The sequence below is a fragment of the Pelodiscus sinensis genome, chromosome 32, assembly GCF_052426305.1.
Source record: "Pelodiscus sinensis isolate ZL-2025 chromosome 32, ASM5242630v1, whole genome shotgun sequence".
Taxonomy (NCBI): domain Eukaryota; kingdom Metazoa; phylum Chordata; order Testudines; family Trionychidae; genus Pelodiscus; species Pelodiscus sinensis.
Window position 1 is genome coordinate 2,564,904 of NC_143083.1, and position 22,937 is coordinate 2,587,840.

The 22,937-nt window shown below is 60.3% G+C and overlaps 1 protein-coding gene across 2 annotated transcripts in view; it reads right to left on the reverse strand.

Annotated features, from left to right (window-relative positions):
- LOC102444310 (unconventional myosin-Vb-like) overlaps positions 1-22,937 on the reverse strand; it is a 61,281-nt gene that overhangs the window by 14,199 nt on the left and 24,145 nt on the right. The window contains exons 7-23 of one of the 2 annotated variants that reach the window (XM_075903259.2): positions 16,841-16,922; positions 15,697-15,804; positions 14,435-14,547; positions 13,960-14,225; positions 13,096-13,177; positions 11,834-11,974; positions 11,426-11,551; positions 9,606-9,689; positions 8,262-8,414; positions 7,546-7,643; positions 7,127-7,213; positions 6,921-7,032; positions 5,733-5,944; positions 5,162-5,318; positions 4,090-4,329; positions 2,424-2,639; positions 679-772 (exon numbers count right to left, since the gene is read on the reverse strand). In XM_075903259.2, coding sequence (XP_075759374.2) covers positions 679-772; positions 2,424-2,639; positions 4,090-4,329; positions 5,162-5,318; positions 5,733-5,944; positions 6,921-7,032; positions 7,127-7,213; positions 7,546-7,643; positions 8,262-8,414; positions 9,606-9,689; positions 11,426-11,551; positions 11,834-11,974; positions 13,096-13,177; positions 13,960-14,225; positions 14,435-14,547; positions 15,697-15,804; positions 16,841-16,922 — 2,371 coding nt within the window. The remainder of the gene's footprint in view (positions 1-678; positions 773-2,423; positions 2,640-4,089; positions 4,330-5,161; positions 5,319-5,732; positions 5,945-6,920; positions 7,033-7,126; positions 7,214-7,545; positions 7,644-8,261; positions 8,415-9,605; positions 9,690-11,425; positions 11,552-11,833; positions 11,975-13,095; positions 13,178-13,959; positions 14,226-14,434; positions 14,548-15,696; positions 15,805-16,840; positions 16,923-22,937) is intronic. The other variant, XM_075903261.2, reaches the window with a different exon arrangement.

Sequence of the window (22,937 nt, forward strand, 5' to 3'; positions counted from 1 at the left end):
GCATGGCTGGGAGCTGCCCCGTCCTTGGTGCTGGTGCTTCCCAAACAAGGCACTTTGCCGAGAACAGAGGCCGGTTGCCCTGGCAATGCTGCCACCCACCAGGACATGCAGTGGTCCACAATCCACGGGCTCAGGCCCCAGAACTGGGTGGCCCCGCGATACCGCCCCCTCAATAGGTTTCCGGGAACGAGAGCTGGTGGGGGAGGATACGGCACCGGGGCAGAGGGACCCGGCTACGCAGGGTCTGGCCTCCGAGCTGCATGGCCCACAGAGCAGGGAAGTCTGGGTTCGCAGAGGGCCGGCTCCGTTCACCTGCCCAGCCTGGCCTCGCCAGGGGAGTACGCTGCACCCCACCCGCCGATGAGCCACAACTCCATCGCTCAAGGCCTCCAGACAAACTCCACCACTTCCAGCGGGAGCTCATGCCAGGGGCCCGGGCCTAGCTGGGAGTGCCCAACGGCGGCCAGAGGGCCCATGGCTTCCCCACAGGGCAGGCAGGTGCAGCTCAGCACAGAGCAGTATGGGGACCAGCGGGTGCCCAGTTGCCAGCCACCAGTTGCCAGAGCTGCTGTGGCCTGGTTGGCACAGCCACTGTCACTCCTGGGGCACCCCCAGAATCCAGTCCCCAGCCTGGCAGAGGGGCTGCAGACTGGGGGAGGGGGCAAGGCAGGATTTTACCTTCCAGGTCCTGAGACTGCTCCATGATCCGCTGGTTGAGAGCGTCCTTCTCTTCCTTCAGATTGGATTTCATGGCTTCCAGCTCTGCCAGGCGCTGGGGGCAGAGAGGGGCAGTGCATCGGACCCTGACAGCAGTCCAGAGCTATGGGGCAAGAGGACCTGCCGGGGGCCAGTCAGGCTGAAGGGCTTCTCCATCCTCCCCATGCCCTGCCAGCCAGCCCCAAACAGGGGGGCTGTGTTTAGACGGGCCAGTTTTTCCAGAAAATCAGCTGCTTTTCTAGAAAAACTTGCCAGCTGTCTACACTGGTCACTTGAATTTCCGCAAAAGCGCTTACAATCTCATGTAAGATCATCAGTGCTTTTCCGGAAATACTATGCTGCTCCCGTTTGGGCAAAAGTCTTTCCGAAAGACTTGTGCGAAAGAGCCAGTGTAGACAGCACCGTATTGTTTTCCGCAAAAAAAAGCCCTGATTGCGAAAATGGCGATTGGGGCTTTTTTGCGGAAAAGCGTCCATGGCCAATCTAGACGCTCTTTTCCAAAAAAATGCTTAACGGAAAACTTTTCCATTAAAAGCATTTTCAGAAAGTCATGGCAGTGTAGACGTAGCTGGGATGTATTGACAGGCGTGGCAGAGTTCTACTTTTGAGGGATAGAATCGGCGGGGGGGGGGGCAGGGGGAGGAGATGAAGCGTTTTCTTTAACTTTTCATAGTTGTGGGAAATTTGGGGGGGGAGGGGGAAGAGGAGGAAAATCTTTACGGCCAGTAGATATGAGTGTCCAGGAGTTAAAGCTTTAAGCCAAAAAGCTATTGTCACTATTGCCTGTCACAACCATGCCACATGGCAGGAGTTGATTGTATCAGTAAATATCCCTGCAGACAAACTGTCCAATATTTCATTCGGAACGAGATCCAAGCCAGAGAAACATTCTGGAATCAAACCCGCTAAGTCTACATCTAGGCTAGCTTGGTTAGTCACCAGAGCGTGCACAGCATGCTAGCAAGGAGCCTGCTTACAGCAGCTCCCCCTCTCACAGCTGCTCCAGAGAGGACAACCAGCCTACTACTGCTGCCAGCCATTGGAGCTGCCCTGTATGTTCAGGGACACCCATGACTGGCTGGATGCGGGATTGTTGCTCTTTGGGACCAGGGCCAAAGGAGGAAAGTTTCAGGGTTAATTCTGCAGCGGTTCTACCTAAGGATGTTAATATCGAGTAGTCAGCAGAATTTCCATCAACTAGTGGATAGGCACTTGCACATTCTTCCTTTGAAATGTACAAGAGCTCCCACTGGAAGGAGGAATGGGGACCTGCGCCTGCAGCCCCGGGCCAGTGGGACCTGCGCCTGCAGCCCCGGGCCAGTGGGACCACGTGTGGGCCAGCTCTGAAATGTACAAGATCCCCAGCAGAGTCTCTTGTGCATTTCAAAGCATGGAGCCTGGGGTCAGCGGGGGACTCCGTGCAGTATTTCAGTAGAACCCAGGATCAGCCGAGTGCCCCGCTGACTCCAGGCTCCATGCCAAGGCTGCCACGGCGTTTCAAAGAGGCAGTGCCGCATGGAGCCCGGATATGGGGTCAAGGCAGCAGCACCGCACGGAAGTACCCCGTTCCCCTCCCCCCTTTGCTGCCTCTGATAGGGGTGGGGAAATCGACCAGTCCTTAACATCCTTAGTTCTACCTTCTCCTCTCACCCAGAGCTATCACTGGCCACCCATCAGCCAGCCAAGGGCCTCTCTCTGCCCCGCACCTGCTTCAGCTCCTGCAGCTCCCGGCCCAGTCTGCCCTCCGAGAGGCTCTTCTCCAACTCCATGTGCTGCAGCTGCTCCTGCAGCTCCCGGACGTGCCTCTCCTGAGCCTTGTCCTCCTGCAGCCGCTGCACCTCGCCACGCAGCTGCTCCACCTCCCCGCCGTGGGAGGCTCTCAGTGCCGACAGCTGCTCTGAGAGGCTCTGGTTCTCCCTGGCCTATGGGGACAGCACCGAGCGCTAGAGCCGGGTCAGGCCTGGAGGAGTGGGAGATTCCTATCCAAGCACTGAACAGCAGGGTGTGGGGGTGGAATCCAGAGAAGCTGCCTCAGCTTCATCCTGCCAGGCTGCCCCATCATTCCCTGCAAAGCCAAACTGCTCCCACAAGTCAGGTACTAGCCACAGCACCCCCAAACCAAGCTCAGTTGGCCCCAGGCTGGGGAAACTGAGGCACAGGAGGAATGGCTTCAAGGCCACCACTGCCGTCAGGGCTTGCAATGGAACCCAGGAGTCCTGCTTTACAATCCCTAGGGCACACAGGCCAGGCCAGCCCTTCCCTGACTTGGGCCTCCCCCCTTGCACAGCCTGAGGTGCCAAGCACAACATGCCTAGGCAGCTGGAGGAGTGACAGCTTGTGCACCCCCACGCCCAGAGACCAGGTGCTGCTGTGCCCATGCGCAGCGGGGCAAAGCCGAGTCCAGTCCATCTCCAAAGCGTGCTGAGCAATCCTGAGTCAACCTGTGCCTTGAGTCTACCCCCCCCCCCCACAGAGCAGAACCCAATGCTGCCTCGGAGAACCCTGAGCTCCCCTGCAGCAGCTTTTGGCAGAGGTGCTGGATGTATCTAGGCCAGAGCACGCTCACCCACCCAGCCCAGCCCAGCCCACGTAGGCCGGAGGCCATGGGGGTGTAGGATTGATGGGAAGTCCCTTTAATCGAAAGGCAGAGACAGATGGCAGCGCCAACCACGCCCACTGGGAAATATTCAGCGACAGAACACGGCGTGCAGGGCACGAGCCAAGCCAGAGAGGCTGCAGGCGGGGGAGGGCGCAGACGGAGGCAGCGCTTACAAGCAGCATCTGCAGCGGGGGCTCCCAGCTGCCCCATAGCCTCACCAACATTTTAAATTGGTAAATGCGGTGGCCCCAAATGCCCCCGTCACCCCTGAGCAGCTGCTCCGTAGTGCAGGAGTGGGGTGGGGAGGAGAGGTTCCACACAGGGGCATGAGCATGTGGCACCCTCTGGAGCCACTCAGGGCCCCCTCCCATTCAATGCCCAAGATGGGACTGGAGTAGGAAAGGCAGGGTCCAGGATCCTGCGCCACCAGGAAAGCCAGAGCCAAGTCCCCACGGACTAGGAGTGAGTCGGACACTGCTAGGGCCAAGCAAGCCTGAGGTTAGAGGAGCTTCCCCCCAGGCACCTTCTCGGCACAGCGTACATGCGCCCACAGAGATCCGACCCTATCATTAAGGGAGTGGAATGCGGCCACCTCTGGAGTGGAGCATGGCTACTGCGTAACAGCTCACAGGAACAGAGGAGGCGGCGATTACCCAGAGCAGAACGCTAGGGGAGCTTAAGGCAGAATGCAGCTACCCAGGACTCTCAAGCACCCCATGGCAGTCTGAATTCCCGCGTAGCTCTGGGGCAGCAGGAGGGGCCGACCCACCCACCTGCTCATCCACTTTGCACTGCAGCTGCACCACTTTGATCTCCATGCCTTTGCTGAGTTGCTTGTAGTGTTCCACCGACTTGGCCTCGATGCGGAGGCGCCTCAGCTCCCTGCGGGCCTGCATGCGCCGGTAGCAGCACTGCAGGTAGACCACAGCCCTGCGGGCCCGAGCGTACGCGGTGCGGGCCAGCCAGCCCCTCACCGCGCTCTGGATCACAACGGCTTTCCGGCCAGCCACCAGCTGGGGAGGGGAGACAAGGGCAGCTGAGGGGTAGGGCAGTGCAGTATCCGAGAGACCAGGTGCGGCTCCCTAGGCCTGTCCACACCAGTGCAGGTGCTGCGACTGGCTTGGACAGGGGTGGGATGCTCCAGTCTGAGCTGCGCAGAGGCGGCGTAGCCACCGTGCAGCCCCATCTACCCTCGGTGCGTGTCCGCCCCTGGGATCTGCTAGGAGCCTAGTCACGCCTGGGCAGCGATGGGGTTGCTCCCACAGGTGAGCTGTTCCTGAGCCACCTGGCACCCCAGGCTGCTCTAACCCCCTGGAGAGTGGAACAGGCACCTGCCCAGGGAGCTGCGGCATGACTTGCTCTCGCAGCCTGCGGGGGGGGGGGGGGGGGGGGGGGGGGGGCGCCTATGGGGCAAGAGTACGAGTACTCCCCAACCCTGTGCAGAGTAAGTTTTTTTCTGTGCACCAAGGCCTGGGCAGATGTGCACCACCAGTAGTAGGCATTCTGCTCATCAGCTGGGTAGCAGCTCAAGTGCTCAACTGATGGGGAACCCCGCTTCCCACTGGGACCCCTTCGCTTGCTGCCAGGCAAGGCCCCAGGCTTCAGACATGCAGGTGAGCCAGTAAGTCACTGCTCTGCCCTGTGGCAAGAGAGGGAGGGGTCCAAAGAAAGGGGGGTCCTTCCAGATCCAAGGACACAGCTGCAGGCCCCCCGAGCCATTATCTGGGACTGTCACTCAGTGCCCCCTTGCAAGGGCTGCACAACCCAGCATAGGGAGCGCACGCAGGACACCCCCCGCCGCGGCGAGCGGCTCCCCACCCCCCCAGCCGCGGGCAGGGCTGGTACCTGGCGGTGCAGGCGCCTGGCGAACATGCCGCGGGCAAAGGCCTGGATGGTGACAGCTGCCGCGTGGGTGCGGCGGTACGAGCGCCTGGCCAGCGCCATCTTGAAGTGCTTCTGGATGGTGAGAGCAGCGCTGGCCCGCCTCAGGCACCTGGCGAGTCTGCCAAGGGCAACGCAGCGCTGGGTACAGGAAGCCAGAGCCCACAGGGCTGGAGGAGCAGAGGTGTTGCGCCCCCCCCCCTCCCCGAGAGACAGAGTGACCCCCGGCAGCACAGTCCCAGGGTCTACTCACCTTCTGTGGAGACCCACAGCAAATCCCTGGTACCCCAGGCCAACCCCTCTGCCTCCCTAGGGCACTGCCCAGCCCCACCCCGAGACAATTACTTGTGAACAGACTGAAACAGCCACCTTTGGGGTCCACGTGGCTGGCGCTGGGTCCCCCGCTGTAGCTGTGGGGATGCTGTTTGCCTGTCACTCAACTGCCCTGTTAGAGGCTGGATGCAGCCCAGGGTGTCCAGAGATGATCTCCCCTGGTCAGATGCCAAGGCGGCATTTGCAGGACATCACCGCTCACCTGCGGGCCAGAAAGCCCCGGGCCAAGCGCTGGAGGCAGATGGCTGCGGCTCGCATCCGCAGGAAGCGTCTCCTCCCCAGCCAGCCCCGGAGGCTCTTCTGAATGAGGACGCAGGCTGCTCTCAGCCTCCTGCCACGCAGCTCCTCCAGGAAGGCCACCTGGCCGGCACGGAAGAAGATCTTGCCCTTCCCACACTGGAATTTGCTGGAGTCCTGTGGGGAGAGCAAGATCCATGACCGAGCACGTACAACGGGGTGGAGCAAAGTCACACCTGGGTGCTGCATGCTTGGCCCTGTGGGGCACCGGGGCCTGGCTGCTGGACAGACACCCCCACCCCAGCTGCCAAGTGTGGGGACTACAGCATCTGGACCGCTCCTGGGAGGGAAGGGGAGGGGGGTATTGACCTTCAACTCCCACACCCCTCTCCAGCTGCGGTGCCCTGGACACCAAGCAGCAGAGCCGGGCAGTCCCAGGGGGACCCAGGTGCCTACAGAGGAACCCACCCAGGGTCACCGACTCCAGCAGAGCCAGGGAACAGCCTGGGCAGAAGGGAAGCTGCCACCGCAGGCAGACACACACCTGGGTCTGCCCGAGGACACTCCGATCGGTGGGGGGCCATGGAGAGCTGGCCCGGCGCAGGACAGTCAGCGCCAGCTGCAGAGTGAGGGCCGGCCCAGCGCAAGAGACAGCTTGGGGAGGCAGTAACATTCCTGGGGCTGAAACCCTCATTACTCCCATTTGGAAAGGCTGCTGCAATGCCTTCTGGGAGTTGTAGTTCAGGGGTCTCGTGTCCCTTCTCTGCAGCAGGACTTGCCAAGTTCTGCTCACAGCAAACTCCCTCCCAGATCTGCCCGCTGCCCCACCCTCCTCCACAGACACTGCTCTTGGCCAGGGTGCTACTCGTCCATATTTCACTGACATGCAGGTCAGTAGCGGGGCTAGCGCCTGCTTGCCATGTGGCCCCGATTCCCCCCCCCCTCGCTCTGACCTATGAGACCTGTTCCCCTACAACAGCACTGCCGCCCAGAGGGATGGGTCCCGCCAGGCCGTGCTGCTGGCCCATGCACAGGCAGGCAGCTCCCTTGGGGCACGGAGGAGGGGCTGGGATGGCAGGAAAGGCCGGACACAGCAGCGAGCACCTAAGAGCCTAGAATTTAATCCCCTTCCCCTCCACCCCGGGGCTCTTACTTTGAGCAGCCTCTGGAGGACAAGCCAGCAGGTCTGCTTCTCGTCCCCGCCCGTCAGGTCCTCTGGGCGCATCAGAGCCCTGTACCTGCCGAAGAACTCCGCGTACGTCCACCTGCGGAGGAGACAGAAGCCAGCCCCGGGGCCAAGTCAGCCAGCACCAGACACGCATGCGCTGCACCCAGCGCGAGCCCCTGGAGCAGCCCTACCTGGACGGGTAGCCAGAGGCGCTGATCTGAATGGTTTCCAGCACCCCGCAGGCTCTCAGCTGCTCGACAACTCGCCTGGCATCGAACCTAGAGCAGAGGCAGTCTATGACCCCCATGCAAGGGTCCCGAGGGCTCTGCCACCCCACATGCAGCACGCCTGGCTGGGGCTGGGCTCAGCCCACCTCCTTACTCCCTATCTGTACCGCAGCTGCAGGTAGGGGCACCCCGGGAAGCCGGGTGCCTGGTTCTCTTGCTGGGGGCAGAGAGAAGTCGCCCAATGGGGGCCCAGTTTTGCTAGGGCAGGGGGTGGAACACTGCAGCTGGGTTCCCAGGAGTTTCTTGGGGATGCAGGGTCCCCAGTAGCAGCTCCGGCCCTTGCCTCCCCTCCGTCCCCGACCCCAGCGCTGCCAGGCACTCACTCGAAGGGCCGCTTGTGGTCGTTGGGTTTGATGCAGCGGATGTAGTGGGGCGTGGTGCAGGCCAGAGTCTCCATGAGCTTGTGCAACGAGGCTTTGAACTGCGAGGGACAGAGCAAGCCGGCTCAGCTCTGGGCGCGGCGCAGGGCCCCAGAGGGCAGCCCAGGCACAGCGGCAGAGCAGAGCGGTTTCCGGTTTCCACGGCAGCCCCGACTGGAGAAAGGGAAGCCCTGTATGCAGCCCCTGAATACCCAGCGGCCCTTCCCAGGCCACCTGCTCACCAGGCAGCTCTACCTGGTGCTTCAGACACGGATAAGCCTCCACGTGGCCTCGCACCAGAGTCCCCAGCCCACCGAGCCACTCAGACCAGTCCCCACCCCAGCCCGCGGGCGTTCCCAGACCCTGCCATGTGCTTGGGCCCATCCCTAGCCACAGCCCAGGGGAAGCCTTTGGAGCAGCTCCTGGAGGGATCTCTGCTCCATCTACCAGTCGGAGCAAGGCCCCGATCTCCAGCTGTGCTGAGCACCTGCTGTTTGAGGCCAGCCGGCTCTGTGGGGCTCCTCACTTCTAGGGGCGTTCGGCTGATGAGGGTTTCTGGAGGCCAAGAGCAGTGACAGCAGCTCGGGGTTCTGCACAGACCGGGACGCCCAAAGCAGCGTCCGAAGGGGAATGACATGGAGGGCCATGGATCAGGTACTGACACCAGCCCAGCTCCGTACCTGGGTGGAGATGGGTTTCCTGTGCTCCTTGTCCGTGGCCGGCAGAGACCTCCTGCTGGGGCGGACGGTCACTCTGGACCCATGCGACAGGCGGGAGGGCAGGGCGATGCTGCCGTCCCCCTCCTCCGGGAAGAGCTCTGCTAGCAGCGCAGACTAGTGGGGAGAGCAGCAGCATCAGAGCCAGCAGCAGGCCAGCAGTGACACCTACTGGCCAGCAGGGGCAGAGTGCCTGAACCCCACATCCTGCCACAGGGGCTCCCACCTGAGCGCAGCACAAGGGACTATGGGCTGCAGCCACAGGGCACCCAGCAGCACCGGGAGAGGGGTGCACGAGCCACAGGGCTGGTTACACGAGAGCTCCTGGGCCGCCTTCTGCCACCAGCTGGGGCCTGACCCTGATCGGGCCCTGCTGAGTCAGGCAGCACAGAGCAGAGTCTGACACATGCAGACTTCACCTTCCCACCCCTGGTTAGGAAGTGGCTCACCCCCCACCCAATAAGTTATGTAGCAGCCACAGCCGGCAGGGCCCAGGGTTCCAGCCCCTGCAATGCACCACATCTCCCCATTGACAGCCCAGGAGGGCTGGCAGCCCCTGGGGAGGAAGGTCTCCAGGAATTCAAGGTTACGGCAGGGATGGAACCTGCCGAGCTCCATCACAACCAGCCCCGCGTCGCAGCTTACCTTCTGCGGGTCCCACGGGCGGGAGGGCAGCCGGCCAGGAGAGAAATGACAGAGCTGTTAGCTCATCAGCAAGTGGCAACTCCCCCCCCCCCCCCCCCAACAGCTCCCAGGCTGACACCCCCTTCCCCCCCATTTGAGCACAGCCTGGAGCTGCAGGACCAGCCAGTGCAGACAGCTGGAACCCCCATTCTCAGCCAAAGCCTCCGCACTGCACCGGGGCCGTCCTGGGGCCGGCACGCCCCTTCCTGTGCCAGCGTGCAGAGCATGGCTTTGGTGGGAGAGGTCTGGTGTCCCCTGGTGGAGGTGACTCCATTTCATCAATGGAGCCCTGCCCGGAGAGGGCAGGTTCAGGGCAGTTCAGCGTGTGCTTCTTGCAGGAAGCACACGGGTCCTCACCTCGGCATCTGGACAGGGCAGGTGCCCCCCACCTCCAGGCCAGCCGTGCCGAGAGCCAGACCGGCGGCGAGCAGGGGACGGGAAAGGCAGGCCAAGCTTCGCACAACATCCGCGAGAGAACGCCCAGTGCGGAGACTCTGCCACTCCCCGTGAGGGCGGGGCACCTCCCCAAGGGGCACTGCCCCGTCTGACCCACAATCCCCACACGCCGCCACCTTCCCCATGCGGTCTGCTCCTGAGCACCCCCTGCCCCCGCCAGGAGCTCACCTTGCTGGCTCGGAGGAGCCCAATCAGCTCCGCAGGGACCATGTCTTGGTTCTTCTCCAGGAACCCCCTGCACTGATACTCCACCTGGGGGGGGTGACAGTGGGGGTACCTTGCTGGTTGCTAGGCTGGGGCTGTGGGTGACCCCCACTGGCTGCTGTCTGTACCACGGCCCAGCAGGACAGGGGATGAATCACTAGGCAAGGGTCTCTACCTGACCAGCTACCCCCCAGGGGGAGAAACAAAGGAAGGGGGCATGCTGCCCCTGACTGGGGGGCAGGGCTGGAAGGGTTTTAGTTTCTGTCTGGGAAGCAGGGGAGAAGGAGCTAGGGAGGGGGCTGGAATTGTAGGGCACAGCCACCCCCCTCCCCAAGGGGGGGGGGGCATGCACTGAGGCCTCCTAGCCCCAGTTCACATCTGTGCTGTGTCCTGGAGAGGCAATAAACTCCCTCTATTCTACTGGCTGGTGGAGTCTGTTCGTGCCACTACGGGGGTGCAGGAGGCAGGGGACCACGACACACTGTCACCGGGGGAAGAGGCCACGCAGGCAGCCTCAGCTCCTAGCTAGGAACCTGGGCTTCTCCTGGGGCAACCCACAGGTCTCCAGAGCAGGGGTGCCAGGGAAGTCAGAACCAGTGGGAGCTGGGTGCCTACAGCTCCTGGCGGGGGCTGACAAATCCCAGCCCAGGTCTCCTCCCGGCCCCGCTGTCCTACGGGGAACGGTTGGGGGTGGATGGCAGAGCCGCTGCCGGTTACATGGGAGGGATGGGGAAGAATTGCACCTAATTAGGTTTAAGAGAAGACAGTCAGACCCCGCAGGACCAGCCTACGCAGGGTGAGCAACTGGTGTCAGTCCCAGTGCCAGGCGCAGGAGCCAGCTGCTGCCCATCCCACCCAGAGCCTGGATGGAAAGCCACAGACCCGGCCGGCTCGCGGGGCCTCTGCAGAGGTCTAGTGAAGCCCCTGCCCGAGGGGCCAAAGCCAGACACCCCTGGGAGCCCAAGGCTCAAAGCTCAGCTGCCCGACTAACCCCGAGCAGCAGCTGGTGCCAGGTGGGGCAGAGGGCGTCTCCTCGCATTGGCAGTGCCTCTTGCAGCCAGACCCAACACCGGTGGGGAGAGTTAATTTGATTTGCGCCAATTGGGCCAGTCCTGGTCATTGGCCAGCAGCCAGGGTACTTGCCCACCTCTGCAGGAATGCCGTGCCTTATCTCGCCGCTTCTCCCAGCAGGCCTTGCTGCAAGCCTGTACATCAACTACAAGTCCCAGGATGCCTTACTCTGGGCAGAGCCTATTGCAAGGGGCCAGCACATAGCTCCGGACACTGAGGGTGCGTTGGGATCCCTGCTAGCATCTCCCAGGCTGGAGTGCAGAGGCCAGCCTGTAACCGAGCCGGCTGTGTGTTTTCAGTCCCCTCACTGGAGCGGGGAGCCCAGCCAGCCCTGGAGGAAGGGGAGCAGGAGACTCACTGGGTCCTGGTGCACAGGAGGAGGCTGTGCCCTGCAGCCAGCCTCCTGGGCACCCCTCTCCAGTGCCGCACGGACTGGGCAGCCACGAACTGCAGGGACACTGTGGCAGAGGGAGCTTTGCAGCCGGAGTCCTAGGCCTGCTGGGTTCCCACGCTCCTCGGAGTAGCAGGGCTCTCCCCACGGGCGTCACAAGGAGCCCAGTGGGGGTTGGGCGAGAGAAACCAGCGTTTGGATTCCTCCCAGCCAGCGCCCGTCTCACCCCGGCCTTTGGGGAGCCTTGGAGCCGCTCCGGTACCCCCATGTGCCCTCCCTGGGCGGGGCTTCCAGAGCACTACGCCCACCCCCGAGCCCCCACCTTGCCAGCGAAGTGCTGGATGATGAAAGCCTCCGTGGACATCTTGGGCTTCTGGAAGTGGGGGCTGTGGTGAAGGTGCTGGTCATAGAGCTTCTGTGCCCAGCTCCGGTCACTGCCCTTGGGCATCTGGGTGGGGAGGAGGAGTCAGACAGCTGGAGGCCCGGAGGAAGGGACTCGCACCGGTGCCCCCCCCAGCAGCTGGGAGCACCAGGAGTCTCCGGGCTGAGACAGGCCTGAGAGCATCCCCCAGTCTGAGACACGTGCCCTCTCCACAATCTACCCCCCAGGACATGGGGGGGGGCAGGCGGGCTCAGGCCGGAGAGGTCCCGTTCCACAGGCTGGAGGGGAGCACTAGACCCTCCTGCCTGCACCAAGCCAGCCCCGCCCTGACCCCGGGGAGCCGCTCACCTTGCACTCCTCATTCAGCAGGTCCAGGATACCCAGCTTGGCCTCGATGAGGTCGATACAGGGCTGGTTGTCGGAGAAGTCGATGAAGGCCCAGGGGATCCCCTCCCGCACGTACTCCTCCTGCTCCAGCTTAAAGACATGCTGCAGGGGCGGGGGTGGGAATGGGATCAGGGCTCTGCCCTCCCCCAAGGCGCAGGGCTGGGGGGGGGGGGGGGGTCAGACGGCTCACGCGAGGGTTCTCGGGACCCTGAGCAGCCAGCCAGCCCGCCCCTCCTCCCTGCAGAGCGGCTCCGAGGGCACTAGGCGTGCACCACAGGTCAAGGGGAGACTCCGGCCCCAGGCTGCCTGCCTGACCCAGCAGCTTTGCTCAGCCCTGCCGTGGCGCGACTGGGACTCCTAAGGGCCTCTGACAGGCAGCCGAGGGCACAGCCCAGAGACAGCACCCCAGCAACACGCCCAGCAGACGCCCTGGCAGCCTGCTCTCCGGCAGCCACCCCAGCTGAACCCCGGCCTGGCCACTGTGGCAAGTGGGTAATCTGGGGCCCACGGGAGACGCTGAGAGCTCCGGCCTTGCAGCCTCCCACCCGCGCCAAACAACTGGGAGCTGTGAAAGCCAAGGCATGGCGGGCAGGGCCAGGTCCGAGGTCACTTCTCTGCAGCTCGCTGTTTAGCAGGATGACAGCTCCATGCTGCTAGAGCCGGCAGGGGGGCAGGGCGCTAGAGCCGGCAGGGGGCAGGGCGCTAGAGCCGGCAGGGACTTCCCTCCTCTCCCCGTCCCCCATTTAAAAAACTATTTTCATTCAGTTTCTGAACAAAAAGTTTAACAAAACCCAAGTAAAAACCCTTCTGATTTATCAATTTGTCCCAATTTTGACTCCGCTTAGACACGGGGGCTTGTGGGGAACAACGTGGAACTCCAGCACCTGCTGTGCTAGCAGGGACCTGCCAGCTCTTACCAGCCATCTAGGGCAGCCTTCAGCACGTCCCTGGCAGCGCCAGAGGGACATGGGAGGGGGACTCGGCAATTCCTAGTGCACCCCCACGGGGCTGCCCAAAGCTCCGAGAGCAGCTGCGTGTCCTGGATCAGGGCACCAGGCTCTGGACAGAGCGGGGGTGGAGAGGCAGGGAAAATGGCCCTTCAGGATCCCAGTGAATTCAGTTCTTGGCATTACTGGGGCACCCCAGCTGTGCACCCGGGCCTGGCCCCGGGCCCCCTGCGAGACTCAGGAGCCCGGCAGCAGAGCCTGGACAGCCGCACTGACCAGGTTGAAGTGCTGCTGCAGCTTCTCGTTGGCGTAGTTGATGCAGAACTGCTCGAAGCTGTTGACTGCGAAGGTCTCGAACCTGGGGGAGGGGAGCGGGGTGACCAGGAGGGCGGGGGAGCCGGCGGCGCCTTTACACCAGGGAGATTAGTGGGGAGTGAGTCCAGCTCTGTCCAGTGCGAGAGCCAAGGGGATCCCCGGGCTGCACCCCCCCCATTCCGTAAGCTCAGCCCCCCCAGCATTGGGAGCCCCCCATGGGGGGCTAGAACAATCTACTCGGCTGGGCCCCCCAGGCTCAAGGGGAACATGGGGACTGTTTTAGTTGCAGGCCATGGCAGTGAGTTTGCAGGTTTTGCTTCTCACTGTGTGGCCCCCCCCCCACCCAAAAGCGGTTCCCCCCCCCCGACCTAGAGTTGACAGCTGGCTGTCCCGAGCCCTTGGGCCTTCCAGAGGATGGCCTAGAGCAGCGATGCGCAGGGAGCACTCCAAGTGCATGGGCAAGAGCAGGAGACCGGGGCGGGGGGGGGGGGGGGGGGCTGTGCTGCACCCCCAGCTGGCTAAGCCCCACGAGCAAAGCTTCAGGCAGCAGCTTATTGCCAGCCACACCCCCTACGCTTGGCCACATGGGAACTCGAGTTCCAGCCTCCCGGTAGGTGCCTCCACCCCACCCAGCCAGGGGCCTGGGAGCAACACAGAGGGGACCACCCCAGAGTGCTGCTCGGCTGGACAGCGAAGACCTCCAAGCTCAGAAGGCAGCCTCCCCCTCCCCATCCCGAGATTCCCGGGGGAACCAGCTGGGGCATGGAGCAAGCCCGCTGGTCCAGCCCCTGCGAGGAAGGCCGGTCTCCCCGCAGGCCCCCCTACCCGTAGATGTCCAGGATGCCGATGGAGGCGTGTGGCCTGCAGGACGCCCGCAGGGCTTTGTTGATCCTGCTCACGATCCACTTGAAGAGCTGCCTGTAGAGGTGCTTGGCCAGGGCGTCGCGGGAGGTCGAGGCCTGCTGCCTGGACAGGGGCTTCACGTAGGTCTCGCTGGCCGTGACGAGCTTGCGGTAGCAGAGCCAGCGCGAGGCCTGGGACTTCTCCACGCCCAGCAGTGTGCAGAACCGGCCCAGGGCCTCGTCCTCCGGCTGCGCACAGACCCCACCCGTCAGTGGCGCCGCAGGGAGAGCCCCGGGGAGCCCCCGCAGAGCACCCCGCTCCGAGCCGGCAGCCTAAGGCCCCTGCAGCTCAGACACCTGCCCCCCACCTCCAGCCCGGCGCAGGGCAAGGCCACCCCTCTGCAGCCGTCACCTGCTCCCTGCACCCCGGGGGTAGCAGAGGGCCAGCTGGCCCTTACCTCAAGGAAGCAGCTCTCCCCGTGCCGGTCCTTCGCCTTGAGCCGGATGTTGCCCAGGTGCAGGATAGCGGCCAGGATGCTGAACAGTTCCAGCTGGTTTGACTCGTGGACCCCTGCCAGGCACACAGCGCTCGGTACCCTGCAAGGCCAGGGGGCACTAGCAGCTCCCCCACCCACACTGCCCCAGGACAGCATCCACTCGGACAAGGGGCCGCTCCCAGCCCCTCGACAGCTGTGACCTGGGGGAGCTGCACAGGCCCGGACGCCCCCCACCCCCTCCCAGGCAGTCACAGCTTGGGGGGCTGCCTCCCCAGCCCGCAGGCACAGCTCTTTTCCCAGCATGCCACAGAGCACGGGCGAGACCGGGGCGGGTCTACACTAGCTGCCTTATGGCCACCTGACTAAAGTTGACCTAATTAACGCTGTTACGGCCAATGGGAGCTGAGGGGGCGGAGTCTGCAGGCAAGGGCAGCAGCAGGACAGAGCTTCCTTGCGCCGGGTGGTGCAGGGAGGGGAGGAGGCAGCATGTGGCACCACCTCCCCCCATCCCTGTGCTGGGCAGGAGCTGTGTGTCCTGGACTGCAGCCCCTAAAGGCCCTTTCTTAATCCAGCGCCAGGCTAGGGACACCATCTGGGCTAGTAGCCATTGATGGGCCTACCCTCCAGGAACTTATCTAGCTCCGAGAGCCCTAGGATACTCTTGGCCTTCACATCCTCTGGCAGGGAGTTCCACAGGTTGACTGTGCCTTGTGAGGAAATACTTCCTTCTGAGTAGGTTTGAAACCAACTGTGACGTAGTGGGGGTACTTGCTGGGCTGTGGTGACCCCTGCTGGGTCTTGCTCCAGACAGCAGAGGTCACCACAGCCCAGCAAGTACCCCCACTACGTCACACCAACCCAAGGCTTTTGGCTGTCTTGCCGGTTTCATGGTCCCAGCCCAGCCATCCCCTGCAGGGCTGGACCCCGCTGTCAGCTGGGAGCCAGGGCCAGAAGCCCCAGCAGCCCTCACTCTGAAACTGGCTGCCAGCAGGGCTGAAGGTGACAAGACTGCAGGGGCAGGGGCATGGAGCCTGCGAGGACTCAGAACCATGGAAGGGTCAGGCCGTAACCGCTAGCTAGGGGCTCCTTGTGCCTTCCTCACTGATGGAGCCTGGCCTGATACGTTACACGCTCCTGGGGTCGAGGATGCGAGGCAAAGGAGCCAGCTTCAGCCCCGAGCAGCAGAGCCAGCTCCCCCCACTCCCAACAGGCAGGGAAGCTACCCAATAGCGAGAAGGCGTTTCGTGTGCTCTCCAAGTCAGCAGCATCATCAGTGGCCTCGAGGAGCGCGCACCGCCCCTGCTTGGTGTAGTGGAAGGATTCGGCCTCACCTGCCGGGTTAGAGACACACGATACTGAGTCCAGCTTCTAGCCAGCTCCCGCCCCTGTGACCGGGCCAGATCAGCTGCATGCGAGCCCCCCCGCCTCCCAGCTTCTGGGGCAGCCCAGGCCCTGCTCAGCCCCTCCCTGGAGGGACATCGCCAGTTACTGGCGGTGGAAGCTGCACACTAAACAGCCACATGCTTTGCACCTGGCAAGAACTAAACCTCTTGGGCCCAGCTTCTCCCGTGAGCTGGGCTCCCAGTATTCGCCATCTGGAACATAGAAGTTCCTTGCAAGAGCACAAAGAGGCTGTCGCTTCCCACCACCCTGATCCCGTCAGACCAGGATTGTCGGTAGGTGAAAGGAACCCCGGCTCCCACAGCTCCAGCACCCCCAGCCCTGGTGGGCTGGCCCAGCCCTGCAGACCCTTGGAATCCTGGCCCCCGCCCCCCAGCAGCTACCAGGCAGCCTGCCAAGCAGCCAGATGGAGCAGCTGTCAGGAGGCCAGGCAGGACTAAGACTGGGACAGTCACAAGGGACCCTACTCCACAGGATGCCTGGAGTCTGACGAACAGGCAGGGTCCCTGGAAGAGCTTTGCAGCGGGCACGCCCCAGGCACGGCAGGCAGCCCTAGCCTGTCCAGGTGCCTGCCATGGGGCTGGTGGGACAGCACCATTGTTCTCATGCAGGACGGGGAGCCCCATAGCAAGGGGACCGATCCTTTAGCACCAGCCACCGTGTTAACCTCACCTACCTCTAGCTTCTCCCAGCCAGCGCCCCAGCCCGAGACATTCCGGGTAGACCCCACACCAACCTCCCACTCCCAGCCCCCAACTGTGGAGGCCAGTGCCCCACAGACGGGGGTGAATGCCCCCCCCTAACATACTGCCCCAGACTGCAGCTGGGGAAGCAGCAGCTGAAGGAGATGGGCACTGCAGGGCAGTCCCGTATCCAGACGGACACCCTGGGACAGCCACTGCACTGTCCAGAGAGCTGCTGCTGGGACAGTGCATGGGGCCAGCTGGCCAGGGGGATGCTGCTCACCGAGCCTCAAGGCGTGGAACTCCGGCAGCGCGGCCGAGGCGCACAGCTGGTAGAAGATGTGGTAGTTCCTCTCGGCTTTCGCCTGCCCAGAAACAAGAGGAACAGTTGAGGCTGGTCCGAATTTTCCTGGATTCCCCCCCCCCCACCCCTTGCTGCCTCATCTCTCCAGCTAGAGGACCGTGCAGGCCACATCAGATACATGGTAATGTGGGACAGGTGACACTCCTGCTAGGATGGTACCAGGCCAGCCACTGTTAGGAGGGCGGCAGCCTACTATTGCTGCCAGCTAAAGGGGTCTCTCCTTAAGCTCAAGAGGATGAGCCTCCTGTATCAAAAGCTCTGGGTTCAGACTCCCGCCCGCCCAAGCAGGGGTCAGAGCCGTGGTCTAGATGTTCACTGGGGCACCTCCAAATGGGTTGTGGGTCTCTTGCCTCGTGAGGGAGAAGGGACTGTACACCCCCCCCCCCCAGGCTGCTGAGAGAGCACCTGGTCCAGCTTCATGTCCACATCTTGGCAGAGATGCCCCGAGACCCAGGCAGACCGGGGTCTCAGGGCCTCTCAGCCATCTACCCCCCCCCTCCCCCGACTCAAGCCAGGAGAGAGCAGCACTTCTCCGGCTTCCCCTGGGCATTTCTGGTCCCTGTTTCTAGAAGAGAGGGTTTAATTGGCTTATTCACAATACGGTGGGTTTTCCCTTCAAAAGGAGGAAAGGGGTTTTAAAGGAGCCCATTGCCAAAGGGAAATCTTGGGGGGGGGAAAAGGTGCCCTTTTCCTACCTGCAGGCAAAATGTTTCCTGCTTGGAGAAAGATTGGGGGAAGTAGGAGGGTGGAAGAGAACCAGGTCTTGTTCTTATTGATTTGTTCCCTGGATGAGGGGGAGGGGGAAGGGGAAGGGGAAGGTAACATAGCAATTTTGACCCAAAATGGGAGCCTCAGATTAGACTCCTACCTCAGTCATCCAACAGAGCCCTATGGTGCAAGTGAGGGATCTGTGGAACTCCTTTCCCCATGATTGTCTGAGGTGGCCTGGATCGGCTCAGCCACTTAAACTTTGCCATCAGGGGGAAGTCTACCAAGGGGCACGTTTGAGCCCACCCTGGTGTTTTAACTCACAATCTCTGGATGAATTGGTTATAGAAAAAAAAGTCACATCCAGGTCCTTGTGGCTGGCTGACTTTGAATGACTGACAGGGTGGAAGGTCTTGATTTTTCCATGTGCATTTACTGAAGTATCTTGCAGGCCTTCCCTTTACCGGCTTTGCCACACAATGTGACAATCAGTGATGGGGGGGAGGGGAGGAGTATTGGGTTCCTCTCACCCTCCCCATTTTCTTTTCACAACAGCATCCAAACAAAATGTTGAAAGGATCCCCACACCCCATGACCTGCTGCGCTCAGGGGCATGAGGGACAGAGGGAGGAATTGCAAGGTCTTGTGCACCCGATTGTCAAAAAGGCCCTTCGAACGCAAACACATTTTTGTTCAGGAAGTTTCCTGACGCCCGAGTCAAGCTGGGGCTGCACAGATCAGGCTGGGGAGGGGGAGGAAAAAGGGAAGGGTATGGAGGCAGAATGAGACTTCCATGGAGCCTTGAGTCTCCATCAGCAACAGGAATCCAGGCTCAATCTTATACACACAAGAAAGGGCCCTAGGGGAAGTATCATAGAATCAGAAGAGACCTTAGGTGGTCATCAAGTCCAGCCCCCTGCTCAAGGCAGGACCAATCCCAACTAAATCAACCCGGCCAGGGCTTTGTAAAACCGAGACTTAAACACCTCTAGGGATGGAGACTCCACCGCTTCCCTAGGGAACCCATTCCAGTGCTTCACCACCCTCCTAGGGAAATAGTTTTTCCTAATATCCAACCTAGACCTCCCCCACTGCAACTTGAGACCATTGCTCCTTGTTCTGCCATCCCTCACTGAGAACAGCCTCTCTCCATCCTCTTTGGAACCTCCCTTCAGGAAGTTGAAGGCTGCTCTCAAATCCCCCCTCACTCTTCTCATCTGCAGACTAAATAGACCCAGGTCCCTCAGCCTCTCCTTGTAGGTCATGTTCTCCAGCCCCCTAATCATTTTGGGTCACCCTCCGCTGGATCCTCTCCAGTGTGTCCACATCCTTCCTGTAATTGGGGGCCCAGAACTGGACACAATACTAAAGACGTGGCCTCACCAGAGCCGAAGAAAGAGGAATAATCACATCCCTAGATCTACCAGCAGTGCTCTTCTTAATGCACCCTAATATGCCATTAGCCTTCTTGGCTACAAGGGCACACTGTTGACTCATATCCAGCTTCTCATCCACTGTAACCCCCAGGTCCTTCTCTGCAGAACTGCTGCTTAGCCAGTCAGTCCCCAGCCTGTACCAATGCTTGGGATTCTTCCGTTCCAAGTGCAGAGTCCTGCACTTGTCCTTGTTGAATCTCATCAGATTTCTTGTGGCCCAATCCTCCAATTTTTCTAAGTCACTCTGGACTCTATCCCTGCCTGCCAGCATATCTACCTCTCCCCCTAGCTTGCTTGCAAACTTGCTGAGGGTGCAATCCATCCCCTCATTCAGGTCATTAATAAAGATGTTGAACAAAACTGGTCCCAGAACTGAACCTTGGGGCTCCGCTAGAAACCGACCGCCAACCTGACATCGCTACCTGCTGGGCCCAATCTCCTAGCCAGCTTTCTATCCATCTTACAGTCCATGTATCCAATCCACATTCCCTTAACTTGCTGGCAAGAATATTGTGGGAGACCATATCAAAAGCCTTGCTAAAGTCAAGGTCTAGCACATCCACTGACTTTCCCATGTCCACCGAGTTAGTTACCTCATAACTTCTATGATGAGGTAACTGGCTCTGTGGATATGGGAAAGTCAGTGGACGTGCTATACCTTGACTTTAGCAAAGCTTTGGTCAGATTGGTCAGGCACGACTTGCCCTTTGTGAATCCATCCTGACTATTCCTGATCACCTTCCCCTCTTCCAAGTGCTTCAAAATGGATTCCTTGAGGATCCCCTCCGTGATTTTTCCAGGGACTGAGGTAAGATTGACCGGCCTATAGTTCCCTGGATTGTCCTTCTTCCCTTTTTTGAAGATGGGCACTACATTTGCCTTTTTCCAATCATCCGGGCTCTCTCCCAATCCCCACGGTTGTTCAGAGATAATGGCCAAAGGCTCCTCAATGACATTTGCCAACTCCCTCAGTACCCTCAGATGTATTAAGTCCGGACCCATGAATTTATGTACCTTTCGCTTTAAATAGTTCCTAACCTGTTTTCCCCACCAAGGGCTGTCCACCTTTGTCCCACATTGCATCACTTAGCGCATTAGTCTGGGAACTGACCTTGTCCGTGAAGACAGAGGCAAAGAAAGCATTGAGTACTCCAGCTTTCCCCACATCATCTGTCACTAGGTTACTGCCCTCATCCAGTAGGGGCCCCACCCCCTCTCTGATCACCTTTTCCTTGCTAACGTGCCTGTAGAAACCTCTCGTTATCCTACACATCCCTTGAGAGTCGCAATTCCAATTGCGCTTTCGCCTTCCCGATAACCCCCTGGCATTCTCGAGCTAGACATTTATCCCCCTCCCTAGTCATCTGTCCAAGTTTCCACTTTCTGTAAGCTCCTTTTTGTGCTCAAGTTCCCCATGGATGTCCCTGGTAAGCCAATCCGGTCTCCTACCATATTTGCTTCTCTTGCTATGCACTGGAATGGTTTCTCTGTGCCTTCACTAAGGCTTCTTTAAAATACTGCCAGCTCTCCTGGGCTCCTTTCCCCTTCATGTTAGCATCCCAGGGGATTCTGCCCATCAGGTCTCGGAGGGAGTCGAAGTCTGCTTTTCTGAAGTCCAAGGTGTGTAATTCACTACTCTTCTTCCTTTAGTCAGGATCCTGAAATCTACCATCTCATGATCACTTCTTCCCAGGTTGTCACCCACCTCCACTTCCCCTATTAGTTCCTCCGTTTGTGTCCATCAGGTTTCAACACTGACTGCCATCCATGCATCCCCAGTCCTGGACAGGGGATTGGGCCAGTCCCTGAGCCTGTTACAAGATGGGAGCACTTCATAAGAACGGCCACACTGGGTCAGACCAAGTGGCCAATGCCAGGTGCCCCCCAAGGGAGTGAACAGAACAGGCAATCAAGTGATCCCACCCAGTCAGCCTCCATCAGAAGCTGGGAATGGGTAAGGACACCATCCTTGCCCATCCTGGCTAAGAGCTATTCATGGACCTAACCTCCATGAATTTGTCTAGTTCTGTTTCGAACCTTGTGAAGACCAGGACTTTAACATCCTCTGGCAAGGAGTTCCACAGATTGTGTGAAGTTGTACTTCCTTGTGTTTGTTTTAAGCCAGCTACCTATCAATTTCATGTGGTGACCCCTAGTTCTTATGTTATGGGAACAAGTAAATAACTTTTCCCTATTCACTTTCTCCACACCAGTCATGATTTTATAGATCTCTATCATATCCCGCTTAGTCTCCTCTTTTCTAAGCTGAAGAGTCCCAGACTGTCTCCTCTCTTCAGAGAACACCCATTCCAAACCCCTCAATTTTTGTTGCCCTTCTCTGAACCTTTTCCAATGCCACTATATCTTTGACATGAGGAAGCCACATCTGTACACAGAATTCAAGAGGTGGGTTTACCATGGATTTCTATAGCAGCAATAAGATAGTCAGTCTTATTCTCTATTCCCTTTAAGGATTCCTAACAGTTTGCTTTGACTGCTGCACATGGAGTGGATGTTTTCAGAGAACTAGCCACAAGGACTCCAAGATCGAGTGGTTATGGCTAATTTAGTCCATCGATTTGTATGCATAGTTGGGATTGTGTGCTTTCCAATGTGCATTACTTGGCATTTATCAACATTAAAATTCACTTGCCATTTTATTGCAGTCTCCTACCGCCCTCCCCACCACACAGTGACTAGAGATTTCTGCTGTTTGTGGAGTTTGCACTGAAGGACTGGTACAAAGCTGCAGGCAGTGACCAGGTGTGATGTAGTGTCAGTGCCTTGCTGGTTGCTAGGATGGGGCTGTGGGTGACCCCTACTGGCCTCTGTCTGTAAGCACTGCCCAGAAGGGGCACCTGAGGGCCCCCCCGACAATGATCAAACCAGGTCCACTGGTTAGGGGAAGGGATGGAAAAGGAAGTGAGCGTGCGGGGAGAGGGGCAGTCTTGGGGCTGGAACCATGAAACAGACTATGGAGGGGCTGGAATCTAGGGGCCCAGGGACCCCATCTCAAGGGGTCTGAGGCATCCTGGCCCAGCCTCCCGTGGACACATCATGTCCATGCTGTGGCCTGGAGAAGCAATAAACCCCCGTTCTACTGGCTGGCAGAGTCTGTTCTTGCTGCTACGGGGGTGCAGCGTCGAGGGGAACCCTGACACCACCACCCCAGCTGCACTGGGTTAAGGGAGCGTGAGTGGGGAAGGCTGAAGTACCCGCCCCTCAAGCCCTTCCAGAGCCCAGTTCCGCAGCATGCGGAGAGCCAGAGCCTGGCAAGGCTGCAGTCCCAGCAAGCAGGGGAAGTACCAGCCACCCCAGTGCTGTCTATCAACAGGGATGTGAGCAGGTCACCTGTTTATCCCTAATCCCCTCGGTTCAGAAATGTGGCTCCGGGTGCAGTTTGTCTTTGAACAGCCACAAAACTTGGGGGGGGGGGGGGGGGGGGGGGAGAAGAGGCTTTGCTCGCGGTCCCCATCCCCAAAACAATCCCATTGGCCAGAAACTGGCCAATAGGGGGCTGACTTTGAATAAGCAGCCTATAAAGTATCCCTCCCCCCTTCCTCAGGTTCTTAGCTATTCAGACCCATACAGCCCCCGCCATGGCTGGGCAGGCAGGCAGCCTGCCTGAGAAACCTGCTGGCTTGGGGGTTGCCTCAGTAAATCTCCTGGCCAGACCCTCCCTCAACCCTTTGCTCCCCCCACAACCCAAACCCTCTGCCCCCTCCTCTCGGATCCTGCCCCAGGTCACAGCTACCTCCTTCAGCCAAGCCCCACACCCCAGTCCTGCCCCAAGCTCCCTTCTGCACCCACCTCCATCCCCGACCCCACACCTGCTCCATTAATATCATGGAAGAGTGCAGCCCTCGACCACA